The sequence below is a fragment of the Rhinoraja longicauda genome, chromosome 22, assembly GCF_053455715.1.
Source record: "Rhinoraja longicauda isolate Sanriku21f chromosome 22, sRhiLon1.1, whole genome shotgun sequence".
In the NCBI taxonomy this organism is placed as follows: Eukaryota; Metazoa; Chordata; class Chondrichthyes; order Rajiformes; family Arhynchobatidae; genus Rhinoraja; species Rhinoraja longicauda.
Window position 1 is genome coordinate 19,145,231 of NC_135974.1, and position 19,368 is coordinate 19,164,598.

The 19,368-nt window shown below is 40.7% G+C and overlaps 1 protein-coding gene across 2 annotated transcripts in view; it reads left to right on the forward strand.

Moving 5' to 3' along the window:
- The first annotated feature begins 3,480 nt into the window (after window positions 1-3,480).
- The window catches only part of rpn2 (ribophorin II), a 39,080-nt gene continuing 23,192 nt past the window's right edge, over window positions 3,481-19,368 (forward strand). The window contains exons 1-7 of one of the 2 annotated variants that reach the window (XM_078418916.1): window positions 3,481-3,607; window positions 6,562-6,749; window positions 7,823-7,918; window positions 8,579-8,754; window positions 11,071-11,146; window positions 14,705-14,839; window positions 16,346-16,522. In XM_078418916.1, the coding sequence (XP_078275042.1) occupies window positions 3,592-3,607; window positions 6,562-6,749; window positions 7,823-7,918; window positions 8,579-8,754; window positions 11,071-11,146; window positions 14,705-14,839; window positions 16,346-16,522 (864 nt within the window). In that variant the 5' untranslated portion in view covers window positions 3,481-3,591. The remainder of the gene's footprint in view (window positions 3,608-6,561; window positions 6,750-7,822; window positions 7,919-8,578; window positions 8,755-11,070; window positions 11,147-14,704; window positions 14,840-16,345; window positions 16,523-19,368) is intronic. The other variant, XM_078418917.1, reaches the window with a different exon arrangement.

The window sequence follows — 19,368 nt, forward strand, 5'->3', positions numbered from 1 at the left end:
AACATTCCCCCGACAGACATCTCGCTCTGCTGGGAGGTCAACAAAGCTCGGGCAGACCAAAGAGCATCTTTCACCGAGTTGATGACCTTCCAGCAGCAACATTAGGTAACTGCTGTTGTGTCAGTAATTTTCATGCAAGGGAGTTGAACAACCTGCCCTTCAGTTACTGGCAATAGCCTCCCCAAGCCTCCACATTTAAGGAGGGATGACAAATAATGATCTTCCGAGTGAATCCAACATTCAATTTGAGTGTTTGAAAACACAAAACTACACTGACACTCTGGTACAGGAAAGGATGCAGAGAAGATTTACAAGTATGTCCTCGATTGAACAGGATAGGACTTTATTTCTTGGAGCACGAGGTCAAGGGATGACTTTCTAGAGACGCATAAAATCATGAAGAGAATAGATAGAGTGAGTGCACGGAATCTTTTTCCCAGGATAGGGTAATCAAGATCTAGAGTGCATAGGCTCAAGGTGAGAGGGTAAACGTTTATTAGGAACCCGAGTGGCAACTTTTTCCTCCACACCATGTGATGGGCATATGAAACAAGTTACTACAGGAAGCAGTTGGGGCAGATACTATAACAACATTTAAAAGACATTTGGACAGGCACATGGATAGGAAACGTTCAGAAGGGCATGGGCCAAACACGGGCAAATAGGACTACCTTTGATGGGAATCTTGGGTGGCATGGACGCACAAAAGTGGGTGCACTACATTGTTTTTGATTTAAGATTATTTCACTTATCACTTCATTTAGAACATAAATCATTTCTCCTCACATCATAGAAAACGTTCTGGTAATTGAGCACCATGCTACTATCCAATTAATACTTAATTGAAACTAACTGGTCATTCATCTTAAGAATGATTATAGAGCATTAATAGCATTTAATGGGTGCAAAGTAAATAATTGTGCATGAATGCATTTTGCAATGTTATATTTACTGCAAAGCAATGAAAATATACAATTGCAAGAGAAAAAATAATTTGGCCACAATTAACTTCATATCAGCCATGATAAAATCACTTGGTGTCCTTGCTACTTTTACATCAATAACAATGGGCTGGAACCTCCTGGAAAATATCAGCAGCTCTCCAAAGTGCTGGTATATGTACAGGTTAGTGGAAGATTTCCTGATTGCATTCCAAGAGAAAAACACAAACTTGCAACATTCCCTCATTAGGGTCACGAATGAACTGAGTTAACTTATATTTAATTGTGTGGTTTAAATATAATTTTGTAATGATTAAAAATCCCCACTTCTGATCTTGTGTGAGGAGGGTCATTGGTCATAGCTGATGTTGCCTGGGTCCAGGACACAGCTCTGAGGAACTTCTCCAGCTGCACACTGGGCCTGAGATAATTCATCTCCATGACCACAGCCATGTACGTTTAAGGAAATTTCAACTCCAACCGTTGGAATCTTTTTTGATGTAGAGAATGTTTCCTCTTTTTGGGTTTTAATACTTTATTGCTCATTTTTTGAAAGTCTTTTACTACAGAGTTTTCTTAGGGTTTTGAATGGGCATGAAGGGTTACAGAGTAGATGTTGCCTGCATCTGATGTCTTTGAGCACGTAGTGCAATTTCCCACACTTGAGGGAAAAGAAAACAGATTCTGCGTTGATATAAACCTGCAACAATATTTTTTGTCGTTTAGTTCAGCGATACAGCGTGGAAACAGGCCCGTTGGCCTAAGCGGACCATCTGTCACCCGTTCACACTAGTTCTTTGTTATCCCACTTTCTCATCCACCCCTTACACACCTACAAAACAGCACTTTAGGGTGTGGGAGGAAACGAGAACACCCGGAGAAAACAGAGCAGCCGAAACAGGATTTCTGGTGCTGTGAGGCAGCAACTCCACCAATTGCTGCAATTTGATACATTTTAAGCTTGAGGCACAAATGCTATCCACAAGAAATAAACTGTAATATCAGTTCTGATCATAGGTCATCAATTTCAAGAGAGTCAAGAGTTTTTAATTGTAATATGTACTAATAGCAGAACAATTAAATTCTTACTTCCTGCAGCTTAACAGGCCTGTAAACACAGTAACACACAGATAATAGTTGCTGAGGATAGTGCTGTGTAGTACTCAAGAGTCTGATTGTTGCTGGTCAGAAGCTTCTCATGAATGTGCTGGTCAAGGATTTCAGGCTCCTGTACCTTCTTCCCAAAGGTTGTAGTGAAATGAGAGCATGGCTCGGGTGGTGTGGGTCTTTGATTATATTGGCTGCCTTTTTAAGGCAGCACCTCATATAAATCCCATTGATGGTGGGGAGGTCAGTACCTGTGATGAACTGGGCAGTATCTACCACCCTCTGGAGTCCTGTTCGTTCCTAAACATTCCAGTTGCCAAAGTAGGTTGGGAGGCAACCAGTCAGTGTGCTCTCCACCATACACCAGTAGAAGTTCAATAGAGTATTCATTGGCACACTGAATCTCCTCAAACTTCAAAAGTAACGGCGTTAAAGAGCTTTCTTTGCAATTACATCAATGTGTTGGGCCCAGGACAGATCTTCAGAGATATGCATGCCCAGGAACTTGAAAATGTTCACTCTCTCAACAGTTGTTGTGTCGATGAAGATAGGTTCATGGTCCTCAACTTGGAAAGTCAACAATCAGTTTCTTGGTATTGCTAACGTTGAGAGCGAAATTGTTGTTTGGGTACCATTCAATCAGATTTTCAATCTCCCTTCTCTACTCTGATTCATTATTTGTCCAACAACGAATCGCTTTGGAGTCGTGTCCTACACAGTTGAGCGTACAGTGCGAGTAGAGCAAGGAACTCAGCACACAGCCTTGCAGTGCTCCTATTTTCATGGTTATCAAGGAGGAATTATTGTTACAAATTCATACTGATTGTGATCTGCCGATGAGGAACTCGAGGATCTAATTACTTACAGATGACCAGAAAGGTTAACAATCTTACTCGTCCTCAGACGCTGCCCTATCTGCTAAGATATCCTACATTTTCTATTTATATTTCAGATTTCTAACCGCTGTATTTTTTGGGGGTTGTATTTAAAAATTCAATCCTGCCCCAACAATAATACCAAAGCAAGATGTCATTCAAAGATCTGAATGTACTCGAAGCATTTTCACCACGTTATCAGTAAGGGGAAAAAAAGCACAATGACCTTGGACTGTGATTGACATGTTGAAACAGCCATTGCCCTTAAAACACATCTACACGTCCCGCCCATTGTTTAAATTCACCTCAAGGTGCTGGTAAAACTAGTATGATCGTACATACTTCATTACCCTATTGAAATCGACTTTATACCTACATTTAATAATATTAATTAAAGTTATCTCACCCCCAAGCCGTTTGAGGCGAAGGGGCGGGGCTACACTCACGACCATCAAGTCTTCATCGAGAGATTAAGACGCCACAAGAGCACCACATCTTTGCAAATTAGAGACATTTCAATGCACCAAAACATGCATCTTATGGTCACGACAGCCGCAGTTTCGGGGTTTAATCCCCCCCCAGGCGGTTAGCCCGGAAGCGGAAGCTAACCAGCGGTCTTGGTTTGCCCGCCTCTCTCTCTCTCCCTCCCTCCCTCCTTCTCGGCGACGATGGCAGTGACTGCAGGTAATGCCGATGGTCGCGGGCGTCGGGCACAGCCGGCAGCAACGCTGCTTGAGCCCGGCGGCGTCGCCAAGCGGCCCCCCCGAGAGATCGGGGACCAGTGGCTCTCCCCCGCCCCTTCCACCACTCACCTTCATTTGTCTGGGGCGGGAGGGGGGGAAGGCCTTTTTCCTTTATCATCGTCACTTTTTTTGCATATCTTTCATTCATTTGTTCTACATCACCGTCTATATCTCTTGTTTCCCTTTCCCCCCCTGACTCAGTCTGAGAGAAGGGTCTCGACCCGAAACTTCCCCTATTCCTTTTCTCCAGAGATGCTGCCTGACCCGCGGAGTTACTCCAGTACTTTGTGTCTAACTAGGAGGAAGAGGAAGTCTGAGGTGTAAGATAGACGACAAAAAAATGCTGGAGAGAAACACTCGGGGACTGGCAGCTTATTTGGAGAGAAGGAATGGGTGATGTTTCGGGACGAGACGAAGGGTCCAATCATATATGCATGGCTATACTTCACTGGGCCTCTGCAAATTCTTATGGCCCTGCATGTTTATGATTGTGTAGGAAATAGGAATCATAACTTGTGCAACAGGCCAATATATGGCAGTGTCTGACCCTTATCGTCTAAATAAGCTAAAGACCTCTTGACTATCACAAGAATGTTCTGAACTATAAAGATTGTTATTTTATCTATTGATTAAGTGGAATGTGCCACTGAAGCTCATGGGAGACGTGGGGAAAAATGTGAGGATTTGATATTTTAAAAATGAAAAATTGCATAACTAACAAGATGAATTTCAATGTTTTTGCAAAAAATATATATATATTCTGGTCAACACTATCCTCATAAGCGAGGAGAGAACTCATTGATACCTACCGAATATGGCCTAGGTACTGTGGATGTGGAAAGGGTGTTTCTCCTAATGGGAGAGTCCAGAACCATGGGGCAGAGTCTCAGAATAAAAGGATGTACCTTAAGAATGGAGATGAGGAGGCATTTCTTTAGCCAGAGAGTTGTGAATCTGGAGTTTATTGCCATAGACGATGGTGGAGTTTTCATTGGGTATTTTTGAAGCAGAGATTGATAGGTTTTTGATTAGTAAGGGTGTCAGTAGGCACTCATTGCCTAATGTGGTATCTCACTGTAAGTTCAGCAAATAACTCATTTGCAATGTCCTTGCAAAAGATCGTTTGATAATCAAGTGCATTCTTTCATTACAAAGAGCTGATAAAAATATCAAGTGACTGAACATATTTCCCCAATACTGCTGATAACTAAAATATTTGAAGTACTCCGTACTAAAAGCAACACATCAGTTACCATTTTTGGTAATGGATGATAAATTCATCAATTTATGGATTTAATATTTTGGTTAATGTAATTCTCCACAACCAGTATAAACATTGCATTTTAAATGGTCTGCACGGATGGGTGATTTGCATTTCAATTATTCAACATTCATCAGGATAAAAGGCATAAAATCTATTTTCTGTGTGCAATCTAACCCTGTTGTGGTCTTTAATTGTTCTGTTCACTTTCACCTATTGTATATCATTGATAATGTCTTCAATGTCATTGTGATTAGTGCATGTTTATCTTCAATTTACATCTATCAATCGGAATAAAAAGCAATATAGCAGAAGACTAGACCTTCCTTGTCTTCACAGACCATGGTGCCAATCTAACTAATCCCAAATCCTCACATTATCCATAACCCTTTATTCCCTAGAAAGATGCAAAGATGGAGTAACTCAGCAGGTCAGGCAACATCTCAAGAAAAAGGATGGGTGGCTTTTTGGGTCAGAACCCTTCTTCAGACTCGACCAGCATCTGCAGTTACTTCATACTCCCTTTATTCCCTACCTGTTCTGTCTAAATGCCTCTTGAACATTGCTATTGTATCTGCTTCTGCCCTGACAGTGCATTCTAGCTACGCACCACTCTCGGAATTTTAAAAATGTGCGTCTTTAAACTCTCCCCCTCTAGTCTTAAAGCAATGCCATCTTGATATTTCAACCCTGGGGATGAAAAGAATCTCACCATTTGCTCTTTGCCTTTTCATAATTTTTCATACTTTTTCCGGTCACCCCTTCGCCTCTGCTCTAGAGAAAGCAATCTGAATCTAACCCTAACGGTAATCTGATTGTGGTAACCAGAACTGTGCATCAATGCTCTTTGGGGCCATCTTAGACCACCTCCATGTTCATTGAAATATAAATATTATAAACAGAGATCCCAGTACTGTTCCCTGCCGAACACTCCTCCTTCCCAGATCTCCCTCTATCTTCCTGTCTCCACCTATATCCTTCCTTTGTCCTGCCCCCCTGACATCAGTCTGAAGAAGGGTCTCGACCCGAAACGTAAAAACCCATTCCTTCTCTCCCGAGATGCTGCCTGACCTGCTCAGTTACTCCAGCATTTTGTGAATAAAAACCTTCGATTTGTACCAGCATCTGCAGTTATCTTCTTATACTACCCAGAGAGTTGTGAATCTTTGGAATTCTCTGCCACAGAAGGCCAATTCACTGGATGTTTTCATGAGAGAGTTAGATACAGCTCTTAAGGCTAACGGAATCAAGGGATATGGGGAGAAAGCAGGAACAGGGTACTGATTTAGGATGATCGTCCATGATCATATTGAATGGCGGTGCTGACTCAAAAGGCTGAATGGCATACTCCTGCAGCTATTTTCTATATTTCCATGGATCTCCATTCAGAAAGCACCTCTTCCCCACTACCCTGTTTTCTAACTGTAACTTTGACCCAATGACTCAAAAAAAGCTTGATTTGTCAACTTGTGGGGTGATCTCTTAAATATCACATTATTGAATTGTGCTGTTTTGTTTTATGGAGCAAATAAATATACATACAGTGGTGAGCATGTTCCAGAAAAGATGTGGAAAACATATTTTGTAAACTGCATGAGCATGATCCAAATTACACTTTTTTTCTTCCTTTTCAGGTTCAAGGATTCTGTTCACCTTTGCTCTGCTGACCTTTACTGAGGCCATCACTCTTAAGTACTATTTGTCAAATTCTGATTCTGAAAGATTAGCACAAACTTTGGAACAGCCTCTATTAAATTTGGAGAATGCATATTACACCATCGTGGGCTTGCAAAAGCTTGGAAAACAGGTAGCAGATGAAAAGGTAAGCAGTTCCACAAATGTACAAACTCGTAAATTTCATGAATACGTATGGTTTTCTCCCAGAACTGATTGGTTTCTCGTACACACTGCCTGAAGGAATGTTGAAGGCAGACTCTCCACAATGTTCAACTATGTAGATGAGCAATTGAATTACCAAACCATGGAAAATTGGGCTAGTTCTTGCTTGCAAACATGGACATGCTGGGGATTGACCAAAGCGTCCATCTGCTATGCAAGACTGATTCTTGTGAGGTAATACACAAAAGTTTGCACAGATTCAGTATTTATAGTGCAGAAACATTTGGCCTTATAGGTCTGTGGTTAAGTTTATATCCCACTCCTCATGTCGCCTTTGTCTAATTATCTCTGTTGCTTTTCCTTGAATGTGTTGTCCATCTCTATTCTTTCCTGTTGTATGGAATTTTACTTTCTAAGTATAAATATTTTCTCTGCATATATCTCCTCTCGATCTAGTCTTGTCTGCAAGTGAAAGCATCTTCTCTACTTCTGCAGTATAATGCCATTTGTTAATCCCAGACCATATGAGAAAAGGAATAGGTGATGTTTTGAAACCCCCTGACCAAGACTCCACAGGCGAACACTAGGCCACCAGCTCCCGGACCATTACTGATCTCACCACCTCACCACATCACAGCCTCCAATCTTGTAGTTCCCCAGTCCCACACTGTTCACATCTCTCTCCTTCCCAAAATCCACAAACAAGATTGTCCTGGCAGACCCATTGTTTCTGCCTGCACCTATCTCACAGAACCCATCTCAAATACCTTAGTTTTAAAGATGCAGTATGGAATCAGGCCCTTCGGCCCACCCATTCATACCAGTTCTGTTATCCCGCTTTAGTGTTTTGCTCTCTAATTAAACTAGTCTGATATCTTAACACTGAATGTTAGAGGTGAGAGTTCCCAGTTAATAAGAATTTGGGGACTCTTATAATCCAGCTGGATTAACATTTTTTTAATTAACAAATAAAGGTATGCTTTATTAACAAATACAAAAGCAGGAATGTTATGTTATGTCTCGTGAGTTCATTTTCCTGCATCTCTTTCCATCCAGGCAGCCTGTAACTTTTTGAAATCGCAAGTGGACATCACAAGTGTTGATTCCCTTTTTTATGCAGCCGAAGCAAGTCAAGCTCTACGTGATTGTGAGGTAATTTGGTTATCAATGTTCTTATAATAAGTGCATTGAAAATAATTCCAGTCATTTTGTTAGCTTCCTTGCTTTGCATGTAAGGCTGCAGAGCTTTATTCCATGATGTCTTTTGCCGTATTGAAACAAGGATAATTCTAAGATTGGAAGGAAGTTTTTTAGTACCAGGAAAGTGGTTATCAAATTGTATTTATACCATTTCACTATTCAGTGACATGAGTTGTTAGCAAATGGTAACAATGATTTTGGTTTGATAATCTGTTTATTCAAAGTAAAGGCATGGAATTGGGTTTCATGCTAGTATGTTAAATATAAGGAAGATTTATGTTGCAAGTTTATATTGAGAGTCCTTTATTTCTTTGAGTAGTGAACAGTTATGAAAGGAGGGATTGCAATCCTGTCCATCTGGTAGTGGTGAAAAGATGTCCATAAATTAATAATTTATTTCCTATCTGGGACAGTTAGTCAACATCAATTTTATATTTAAGGGTGAACAAATAACCTAAGGTTGGATTCATTCCATGAGTGTTTTCTTTTTTCTGAAAGATGGTGAAGGTGTGGTCCTAAATTGTTTGAAAAGTGGAAGATGCCTTGAATGCCAGACACAAGCTAATGGACGAATAAGCAGACACTAAATTCTCTTCCTCAATTTATTTACAGATTTCAGTCAACAATGAAACTAGAGATTATTTGTTATCAACTATGAGTGATGATGCTTCAATTACCCAAATTTATCATGCGGTTGGAGCTTTGAGCAATCTTGGCCTTCCTCTGGCATCTCAGGAAGTTCTCAAAGCCCTTACAACTCACATTTCTAAAGATGATGCCTCCTTGGGGTATGTAAGCTTTTTTTATTCTTGTTGTTGAATACCAATAATTTATCATTTGATATTACTTAAAGACTTGATATGAAGAATAAACATGCCCAGCTATCTTGTAAATAAACTACTTCAGCATTTGCATTTTCAAAAAAAAGGCTTTCATTTTAGCAAATTACATGGCACTGAAGGTGGCTTTTTGGCCCATTGTGTTTGTGCAGGCTCTTTGAAGGGACACTAATTATTTCCGCCCTTGCTCATCTAGTTTACTCTTTGGAGCTTATTGTTGATTTATACTTCCACGTTTGGATGATCAGTGCATGATAAATGGCTGTATTTCAGTGTATTTGAGTTGCTGGGCATGCATATCTCTGAAGAACTGTCCTTGACCCAGCACATTGATGCAGTCAATATGAGAGTCCATCAATGCCTCTACTCCCATCGGAGAGATTTGTTAAATCGCCAAATCCTCTCGAACTTCTACACGGGTGTACAGTAGAGTGCATTTTCACTGGTTGCATCAGGGCCTGGTTCCGCAACTTGTAAAAAGGAGACACGATCTCAAAAAGGCAGCTAATCAAGGACCTACAGCACCGTGGCCTCGCTCTCATTTCACTCTTGCTATCGGGAAGATGCTACAGGCAATCCCCAACGTGTAGTAGGCGTGTAGGTAAACACACACTCGCACTTGAGTAAATGATTCATCATAGGTGGTCCCGTTTCCGAAATGACCTGTGTTATTGCAACGGGAGGATGGCAAGGGCTTCCCGTCAGTTTTGTAGATATAAAGGTGTCACCTTGGCTCGCTGGTCTTCCAGTCTCGGCCACTATCAGTGCGACATTGGGGAGGCAAGCGAAAAAGAGGGAGACCAACTCCCGGCCGAGTAGCCGGCATCTTCCACAAGGTGTCCTCGGAGTCAAGGTGGAACGTGTCGACATCTCTGGGAGAGATGGAGGTGGCGGTGGAGGGGGAGCAGCGGAGTGGACAAAGCGACGGCCAACAGGAAGAAGCGGCAGCTGGTGAGGGGGAAGGTAGTCCCTGTCAGTGGCGGTGGCCTGAAGAAAGCACTGTAGATCAGGTGCTACGATGTGAGCCACAGCAGCCACGTCAGCCGGACAGCAGAGGGTGAGGAACTGATTGCTGGTGCAGACCAGCGGCATCGGCGCTTAGTTTTAATGTGAAATGACAAGTGCTGGAGTAACTCAGCGGACTGAATCAGTCTGAAGGGTCGCGATCCAAAACATCATCTATCCTCGTTCTCCAGACATGCTGCCTCACCTGATGAGTTACTCTGGCACTTTGACATTTTGTAGTTCTTTGTTTCCACCTAGTTTTAAGGTGATTATTATGACTTGCATAAGGCCGTTACAGAAGGTAACCCTTGGGTAAATCGTGGAGTGTCTGCATAGGAGTCTGAAAACTAATGTCAGGGTTCAGGAACAGCTTCTTCCCAGCGACCATTGGGTTATTGAACACTACAAACTCCAACGAAACTACGAACTGCTTCGATTGCACTCAGGTCTTCAGGTTTTGTTTTTTGCACTATATTGGGTTTTTATTTATTGAACTTTTTTTAGTTTGTTTACTGTGTTACCTATTGAGTGCTGTGTTTACAAACCTGTTGTGCTGCTGCAAGTAAGAATTTCATTGTTCCATTTTGGTACATATGACAAACACTCTTGACTCTCCAAATTACAACCCAGGCTTTTGTCAAATAAACCCTTGTCCTCCAGTTGCCAATCTTCCTCCTCTCATCACTGCATATATGCCAAAGACCTATTAGCTTCAAGATTCTTTATTGTTCGGAAAGGTTGTAGTTCATGGTGGCCAATGAAAGGTTTGTGTTTTGGGGGGGAAGATTCATTGCAGCAAAATACTGCTGCATTTGAGGTCGAATCTGTTGTGTTGAATATTACAAGCCTTTCCTGTTATACTCAAAGCTTTTCTTCCACTAGCTCTACCCTTGTGCAAACAAATTATACAAAATACAAGGTTTATTTTGCAATCTCAAGCTGAGAAGTTTAATAAAACATCAGTAATTCCAGAACTTCCTAGCCTTTTGACATACAGCAATAGTGCAGATATGTTCAGATAATCACTTAATTTTCCTGTTACTAGTGTATTGAGATTACGGAATCATTAAATGGAATGCTTTCTGATCCTTCTGAGCTTTCTAATGTACATCAATAGTGTGGTGGAGGTTTGCGCTTGTACCTCCCTTAATGTACATTAAAATTGAATGAAGACCATGTAAAATGCAGTTTCAATCTGTCATTGGCCTTTTTGTATGTATCCTTGTATTAGAAGGCTCATTATTTTTATGTTCTTTACAGAATTATAAATGCGTTGTTGGCAGCTTCTTACCTTTCTCAGCAGGCTGATCTGAGAAGCATTATGGAGGAGATTGAGGTAAATGCTGTTTGAGTTGAGGATACAACTCATTGAAACTAAATGAAAAATATGATTTTTTAAACTGGCAATCTCTGGACTAGATTTTGATGCTATATTGAAGGGATAATTAAATGAATTGGGTAATTTGAACTTTGATAATCTTTTTATTAGCAGAAGATACTTTGCCAGAAGGATAAGTAGTGAAAATAATTATAAAGATCATAATTTATCATGCATAATTTGCTTTTGTGTATATATCTGACCATTTAAGCAGTTTTGGGTTTCATAGTTGGAAGAATGTATGGAAGTTGAGAGGTCATGTTGCAATTATATAAGATGTTGATGAGGCCGCATTTAGAGTATTGTGTTCAGTTCTGGGCATCATGTCATAAGAAAGATGTTGTCAAGCTGGAAAGGGTGCAGAGAAGATCTACGAGGATGTTGCCAGGACTTTATTCCCTGGAACGCAGGATGATTAGGGGTGATATAGAGGTGTACAAAATCAAGAGAGGAATTGATCGGGTAAACGCACATAGTCTGTTGCCCAGAATAGGGGAATCGAGAACCCGAGGAAATGGGTTTAAGGTGAGGTGGGGGGGGGCGGGGAGGAAATTTAATAAGAACCCGAGGGAAAACTTTTTTGCACAAAAGATGGTGGGTGTATGGAACAAGCTGCTTGACGAAGTAGTTGAGGCAGTAACTATCGTATCGTTTAAGAAACATTTGGGCAGATTTAGAGCGATATGGGCCAAAGGTAGGCACGTTGGACTAGTGTAGATGGGACATGTTGGTCAGTATGGGCAAGTTGGCCAAACGGCCTGTTTCCATGCTCTATGACTATACCAAAAATTAATTTGAATACCAAGCCTCTTATTTGTTCCAAAGATATATTTATGATTCAGCAATAGCTATGTGATCTTGGACACGACCATATACATCTTGTTAATTCTTTTATATCAAAGGATACAAGTGCCAATCATTACTCTTCATTTTTTAAATATCTGAATTTGTAGATTAAATCAGTAGTACCAGCAAATAAATCACCTGCAGCAGAATTTGCCCCTCACTCAGTCGTTATACTTTTTGTGACTTAATCTCTTGAGCCACTTTCCCTATCCTAAATTCTCCAAAGTCCATTTTCAATTTCCAATTTGTCAACTTGGTTGTTTTTGATGGAACAGCTGAACTAATTAAGCTCCCTTAGCACCAGGTAGTCAGGTCTCTTATTTCAAAATCGAAAACTAATTTGGATGATTCATAGTTTATCTTGTTCTCTGGAGGCTTTGCTGTTCATATCTTTTGCAAATAAAGTAGAACTCTACTTTATGTTGAAAATGTCAGGCGATTTACTTAAGAAATTGATTATTTTCATGATTTATGTTATGCGTGAAGTTACAATATCAATGCTTCATCTCAAGTTTGTAGTAAAACTAAAATATTACACCTTTTGTTCAAGAACAAGATAAATTTAAAATGTTCAATCCTGACAGAATTAGGTCATGTATTTTGTTGTAAGTGTTTTTGTCTGTAGTGGTGTTTTAAAATTCCTATAACTTATTAAGTAGTTTTTATTTGCTTCAGAACTTGCAGGTAAGGCCTAGGTCCCCAAATGCCCTTCAGTGTTTTCACTTATCTTGATATTTAACCAAATTTATTGTAAACAAACCTTTTGCAGGTCATATTCCATGTCTTCCTAGTTTTTCTTTATTTTCAGAAGATAATTAAACAGGACATTGTGTTTTAATTACCAAGCAAATTAAGTTAACCATAATGGAGCAAGGAAGTAGTTCATTTTAAAGTAGTTCATATTAATTGGCAATATGTAACTTTTTGTTGATAAATCATGCTTTCATTTTTTTCTGCTTATTTACTGACTTTGAAAGTCATGACCAACTATCTTTTGCACTAATTTCTCTCACTGACCTCTGGTAGAAGAACAGGCAGACTTTGAAACAGTTGTTCGAACTTATCAATTTATTTGCCAAATTCAATAGCAGTTACTGATCAAATAAACGGCACATTTATTTTTAGAGTAACTAATAGCTAGAATTCAGGAAGACCATGGCAGTGTTAAATAATCCAAATTAATGTTAATTATTAATTAAATCTTGTTTGGGATAGTAATACAGACTTTTGGTATGGTGCTTCTGACAAAAGCAATTCAATATTTTCTCACTCCATCCACCGTCCTTCCACTGTGAAATATATGGCCCACTGGTTTAGGATGGTCAACATTGTAATCACTTTTTTAAGATGTTAACTGTTACCAGGGAAAAACAAACTACCAATAGCAATCTATCACATCAATGTTTAGTGGAAGACAAACTTTGAAGAAGACTTTCATTCCATAACTTAATGAAATTTGGTTAATTTCTTCAGACCACCTGATGTCAGATTTGTATCTCTGCCAGTAATATTTAATCTGCTGTTTAGTTTAAAGATACTGCGTGGTAACAGGCCCTTCAGCCCACCGAGTCTGCACTGACCAACGATCACCCGTACACTAGTTCTATTCTATACGCTCGGGAAAATTTACAGCAGCCAATTAACCTATAAACCTGCAATAAATTTTGATTCAAGATTCAAGAGATTCAAGATAGCTTTATTTGTCATCCAAATTGGACGAAATTCAGTCACCCACAGTCCAACAATAAAAGCATTAAATAAGCATTAAAATTACACAACCCCAAAAACACACAAAAAAAGAAACATCCATCAAAGAAACATCCATCACAGTGAGTCTCCTCCAGCCCTCTCCTCACTGTGATGGAAGGCCACAATGTCTTTCCCTTCTCCTGCCGTCTTCTCCCGCAGTCAGGCTGTTGTGGTTGCAGGCCGCGCCGGAATTAAGGAATTAAATTCCTCAATTTAATTTTATTCTGAATCTTAAACTTTTGGGTGGTGATTTGTGAATTCTGTAAGGGCAAATACAATACAATACAATCTATCTTTATTGTCATTGTACAGGGGTACAACGAGATTGGGAATGCGCCTCCCATAAGATGCAATAATTTAATTAGTTAGTCAGAATTAATTTAAACAACCCAATGAAACAAATTGTAACAGTTTTAAAACAGAATAAAGTGCAAGTAGATCTGTGCCGGATCACTGTGCAATGTGACCATCCGGCTCAGCAGGACCGGTTCATAGCAGCTATGGCCCTGGGGATGAAGCTGTTCCTGAGTCTGGAGGTGCGGGCGTAGAAGGCCTTGTATCGTCTGCCCGATGGTAGAAGTTCGAACAGACTGTTGCAGGGGTGTGAAGAGTCTTTGTGGATGCTGGTGGCTTTTCTGAGGCATCGTGTGTTGTAGATGCCCTCCAAGTCTGGTAGCTGTGTTCCGATGGTCCTCTGAGCTCTATGGACTACCCGCTGAAGAGCTTTCCTCTCTGCCTCCGTGCAGCTGAGGTACCACACAGGGATGCCATGTGTTAGGATGCTCTCTATGGTCTATAACCCAACCAGTTGTAATGCAGGGATTGTCTGTATAAGACTGTTTCAAAATGACAGATAGCTCTTTAGAATAAAAGCGAATTGGTATTTCACAATAGATAAATCTGCTTTTCTTTCCTTTAAAGGATCTCATTGCACGTCTTGATGATTTGGGAGGTATTTATCTTCAGTTTGAAGAGGGGTTAGAGACCACAGCAATGTTTGTAGCTGCTACATATAAGCTCTCTGACCATGCTGGAATGGAACCAGCAATCAAAGAGGTAAGCAAGGGGAAGAATAAACCAGCATTTTGAAGAACAGTGCCCAGTTTACATAAAAAGAAAAATCCATTGACAGTACCATATTTGAATTTGCAGAATTTATGAAGACCCTATCCATTTTTACTTTGCATGCTTTCAGGAGTGGGTTCCTGCATCTGGTTTCTGAAATATTTTGTTTAAAAGTACTCATTGCATGCAATATGTATGTTCTTGGAAGATGTATTTACAAATTAGTACTTACAAAATGTCATTTCATAATTATGCTTTCCAGCACCCTTCATCCAAAGAATTCAATTTTCTTCAGTGTAGAGAATCAGATTAGTGTTGACTTTCTTTTATGAGAAGGCTTCTATTATATTGTAGGGCCATATCCCTTCCGGGTGTTATTGCTCTTTTCTATCATTGATATACTATCCTCTAATTGCATCTCTAATGTCATCCAGCTTGATAGAATGGTACCTGCCTGAATCCATTTTTATTTATTCACTTGTAATCTGGGAAGGTGGGAAAAGAGGGTGTGGGAGAGAACAAAGATGGTGCAGGAGGAGACAAAGGGACACGGGGTGTGGGTTCCCTGAAATTGGGGAATTCAATGTTCATGCCTTTGGGTTGTAGACTAGCCAGGCAGGATATGAGGTGATGTATCTACAGTTTGCATTTGTCCTCGCCCTGAAAATGGAGGAGGCAGAGGACAGACAAATTATGGGAATGGAAAGGCAATTAAAATGGCTGCCGACCAGGAGATAAGGATGACCGCAGTCGACAAAGTGCAAATTCTTGGCAAAGCGGTCACTAATCTATTTTGCTCTCAACAATGTTGAAGAGGTCACATGGAGAGTTCTGAATTGAACAGACAAGTTTGGAGGTGGTGTGGTTAAATCTGTCTCACTTGAAGGGTTCTTTAGGTCTCTGGGTGGAGGCGAGAGAAGGGGTGTGAGGACAGATATTAGACTTCCTATGGTGGCACTGGAAATTACGTGAGGAGGGTTGGGTGCAGCGGGGTGAACGAACGATGAAGTAATGGAGAGATTAGTCCCTGAGGAAAGCGGTAAGGATTGGGAAGGGGATGATGTGCCCATTGGCGAGATCACATTAGAGTTTGCCGAATTTTCAAAGAAGATAATTGGGCAAAACTACCTTTCTTCTCTCTGTGAGGTAGGGTAAGTGTGGGATATAGAGGCAATACAGATCAGGGATTGGTCAGCTATGGTTGATTGGGTGCAGGAGGCAGCTCTCAGATATCCACTACAAACCCACTCTGTTATAGGCGATGATGTTCCCCAAGCTGGTGGTTAAGTCTGTTAATTTTGAGGACAATTATATTGAGGACAGATTTACTCATAAAAATTAAGGTTTATAGTTTTGATATTTTTGTGTACATAAAGATATGCAGAAAATTAATTTTGATTCTAAGCCTCATGCTTTTAAGGCACTAATGCAAATGTATTGTCAATCAACTTTTGTATGGTACAGCTAAATAGCTAACATTCTATCTTTAAATTTCAGGATCAAGTCATTCAGCTGGTTAATGCCATTTTCAGTAAGAAATATTATGCCACTCTGTCGGAGGCTTTTAGCATTGCTTATGCGGCTGCAGCTTTGTCTCAGAATCGTTATCACATTCCAGTTATTGTAGTACCGGAAGGATTAGCCTCTGTTTCCCATAAGAACAACTACTTGAAGGTAATTTCTATTACATCTGCATACTTTGAACTTCATTCAATTTGAGAACAATTTTGTTTCTCCAAATGCAGCAAATTTTCTCTGACTGAAATGTTAAAGATTTGAATTTGCTTTTGATACCTTTCCTGGTTTAAACAACTGAACCAAGAGTGCAATGATGCAACAGTATTTTAACTTTATAAACCAGCCATCCATTCATGTCCATGCCAATTGCAAGTGTGGGCGGCATGGTGGCACAGCGCTAGAGTTGCTGCCTTACAGCGAATGCAGCGCCAGAGACAGGTTCGATCCTGACTACGGGCGCCGTCTGTACGAGTTTGTACGTTCTCCCCGTGACCTGCGTGGGTTTTCCCCGAGATCTTCTGTTTCCTCCCATACTCCAAAGACGTACAGGTATGTAGGTTAATTGGCTGGGCAAATGTAAAAAAATTGTCCCTAGTGTGTGTAGGATAGTGTTAATGTGCGGGGATCGCTGGGCGGTGCGGACCCGGTGGGCCGAAGGGCCTGTTTCCGCGCTGTATCTCTAAATCAAAATCTAAAAAAAGTATATTTTCAATTTCCTCCGACTAACCAAGCATTCAGTTAAATTGCTGGAGGAACTCGGCGAGTCAGGTGGCATCTGTAGAGGTGATGGGCAGATGACAGTTCAGAGGGAGGGAGTAGGGGGAGAATGCTGGGTTGGGGGGGAGGTGGGGCCTGGAAAGGGTGAAAAGAGTTTTTTGACACTAGAGAATTGGAGAATTCAATTTTCAAACATGGGTTGTAAGCTACCCAACTTGAGTAACATAAAGTGCTGTTCTTTCAGTTGGCACATGATCTCTCCCTAACGGGGAAGGATAAGGACAAAGATTACTATGGGGTGTTAAAATGGTTAGCAACCAAGGGCTCAGCAGGCCTGGGGAGCAGGGCACACAAGCGTTCAGTGAATCGGTCACCTAATCTACGGTTTATTGGTCTTGCCGATGTAAAGGAGGCAGCATTGGGAGGACGGAATGCAATACTCAGAGGACGTGCTTGTGAACCTCTGACTCCTCTTGAAGGGCTGTTGGGAGTCCCTGGATGGAAGGGAGAGGAGGTGTAGGGACAGGTGTTCCATCTCTTAAGGTTTCTGGGGGAATGCAAGGGGATGCATGAAATAATGAACGAAGAACAGTAACAGGCCCTTCCACCCACAATGTCCGCCACACATGAGGCCAATGTAAACAAATCTCTCCCTGCGCATGACCCGTATCCATCCATTCCCTGCATATCCATATGGCTATCTAAAGGCTCTTAAATGCCTCTATCGTATCTGCCTCCGCCACTGGCACAAACCAAAGATAGGGAGCCAAGCTCATGTTTCTCCAATCTTGTGTCTTGTTATTGTTAAGTGGCAAAAGAATCAAAAGGCAATTGAGTATGTGAAAGGAAGTTACAGAGGTTCGGAGAAATGAAAGTTAGGGAATGGGAATGATCGGGTTGCTCTGCTGAGACTGGGCTTAGACTAAATGGTGAACTGTGCTTTCATAAGTAACCCATCATGATCTTGTACTTTCTATTAAATATCTCAGTCTTGTTTCCAGAGACCTATCCCCAGTTTCCCCATTCTAACGTTGATGCTGAAATTTCTCATCCCTGAACCAATGTTGACAATTTCTTCTGCACTCTCAAGACCACAGATAACACCCCAATAGAAATTAAATTAAATGACAGTGGAAACTAAATTTTGACAACGTTGTGAGACTGGTTGATTATTGTACCTCAAATTTGAAATCAATTTGGGGTGGCCAGTCCTGGGTGAGAATCTTGCCATCCCAACTAATTTTGGAGCAAGGTGATTAGGAAGAAACTAATACTTTTGGGTCAAAGAGTAATGGGCTTCACATTTTGTGCTTCAAAAGAAATATTTCTGAAATGCCAAAAGACAGTGCTTTTTAAATTGTGAATTAGTACTATTTAGTTAATCAATTGATTCTTAAAGATTGTGAATCCATCTATCGAGTAACTCATCAATTTGAATTTAGAAACTGTAACCACTTAATGAACGTGGAGAAAGAATTAGACTTGTTCAAGTTACTGAACAAAATTTACTATTTTTATACTGAAATCCTTAATTGGATATATTTTGAACTTTAGTTCTTGTTCTGGTGGTTGAAAAGATAGCAAATTTAATAGCAACAGCTAAACCTGTGGTCAAGAAGGTGATCAGCACACTGGCCTTCATGAGTCAGAGTATTGGGTTTAGACATTGGGAGGTTATGTTACAGTTTTACATGACATTGCTAAGGCCACATTTGGAGTGTTGTGTTCGGTTTTGGTCACCCTGTTGTAGGAAAAATGTTGTTAACCTGGAAAGGGTGCAAAGATGATTACGGGGATGTTGCCAGGACTCGAGATCCTGACCTATAGGGATAGGTTTTACAGGCTTGGACTTTGTTCCTTGAGCGCAGAAGGATGAGGGGTAATCTTATAGAGGTGTATAAGATCGTGAGGGGATTAGATGGGGTACATGTAGTCTTTTGTCCACAGTAGGGGAATCGAGAACCAGAGGACATAGGTTTAAGCTGAGGAGTGAAAGATTTATTAGGAATCTGAGGGGCAACTTTTTTACCCAAAGAATGGTGGGTTTATGGAACAAGCTGCCGGAGGAGGTAGTGAGACAGGTACCATCACAATGTTTAAAAGATATATGGACAGGTATATGGAAGATATAGGGTAGGTTTAGAAGGATAAATGCAGGCAGAAGGAATAGTGTAGATGGGGCATGTTGGGCAGTGTACGCAAGCTGGGCCGAAGGGCCTTTTTCCGCACTGTATGACTCTATCATTCGCTCATTAATAATCTGTTTAATAGGAAAAATTCATTTG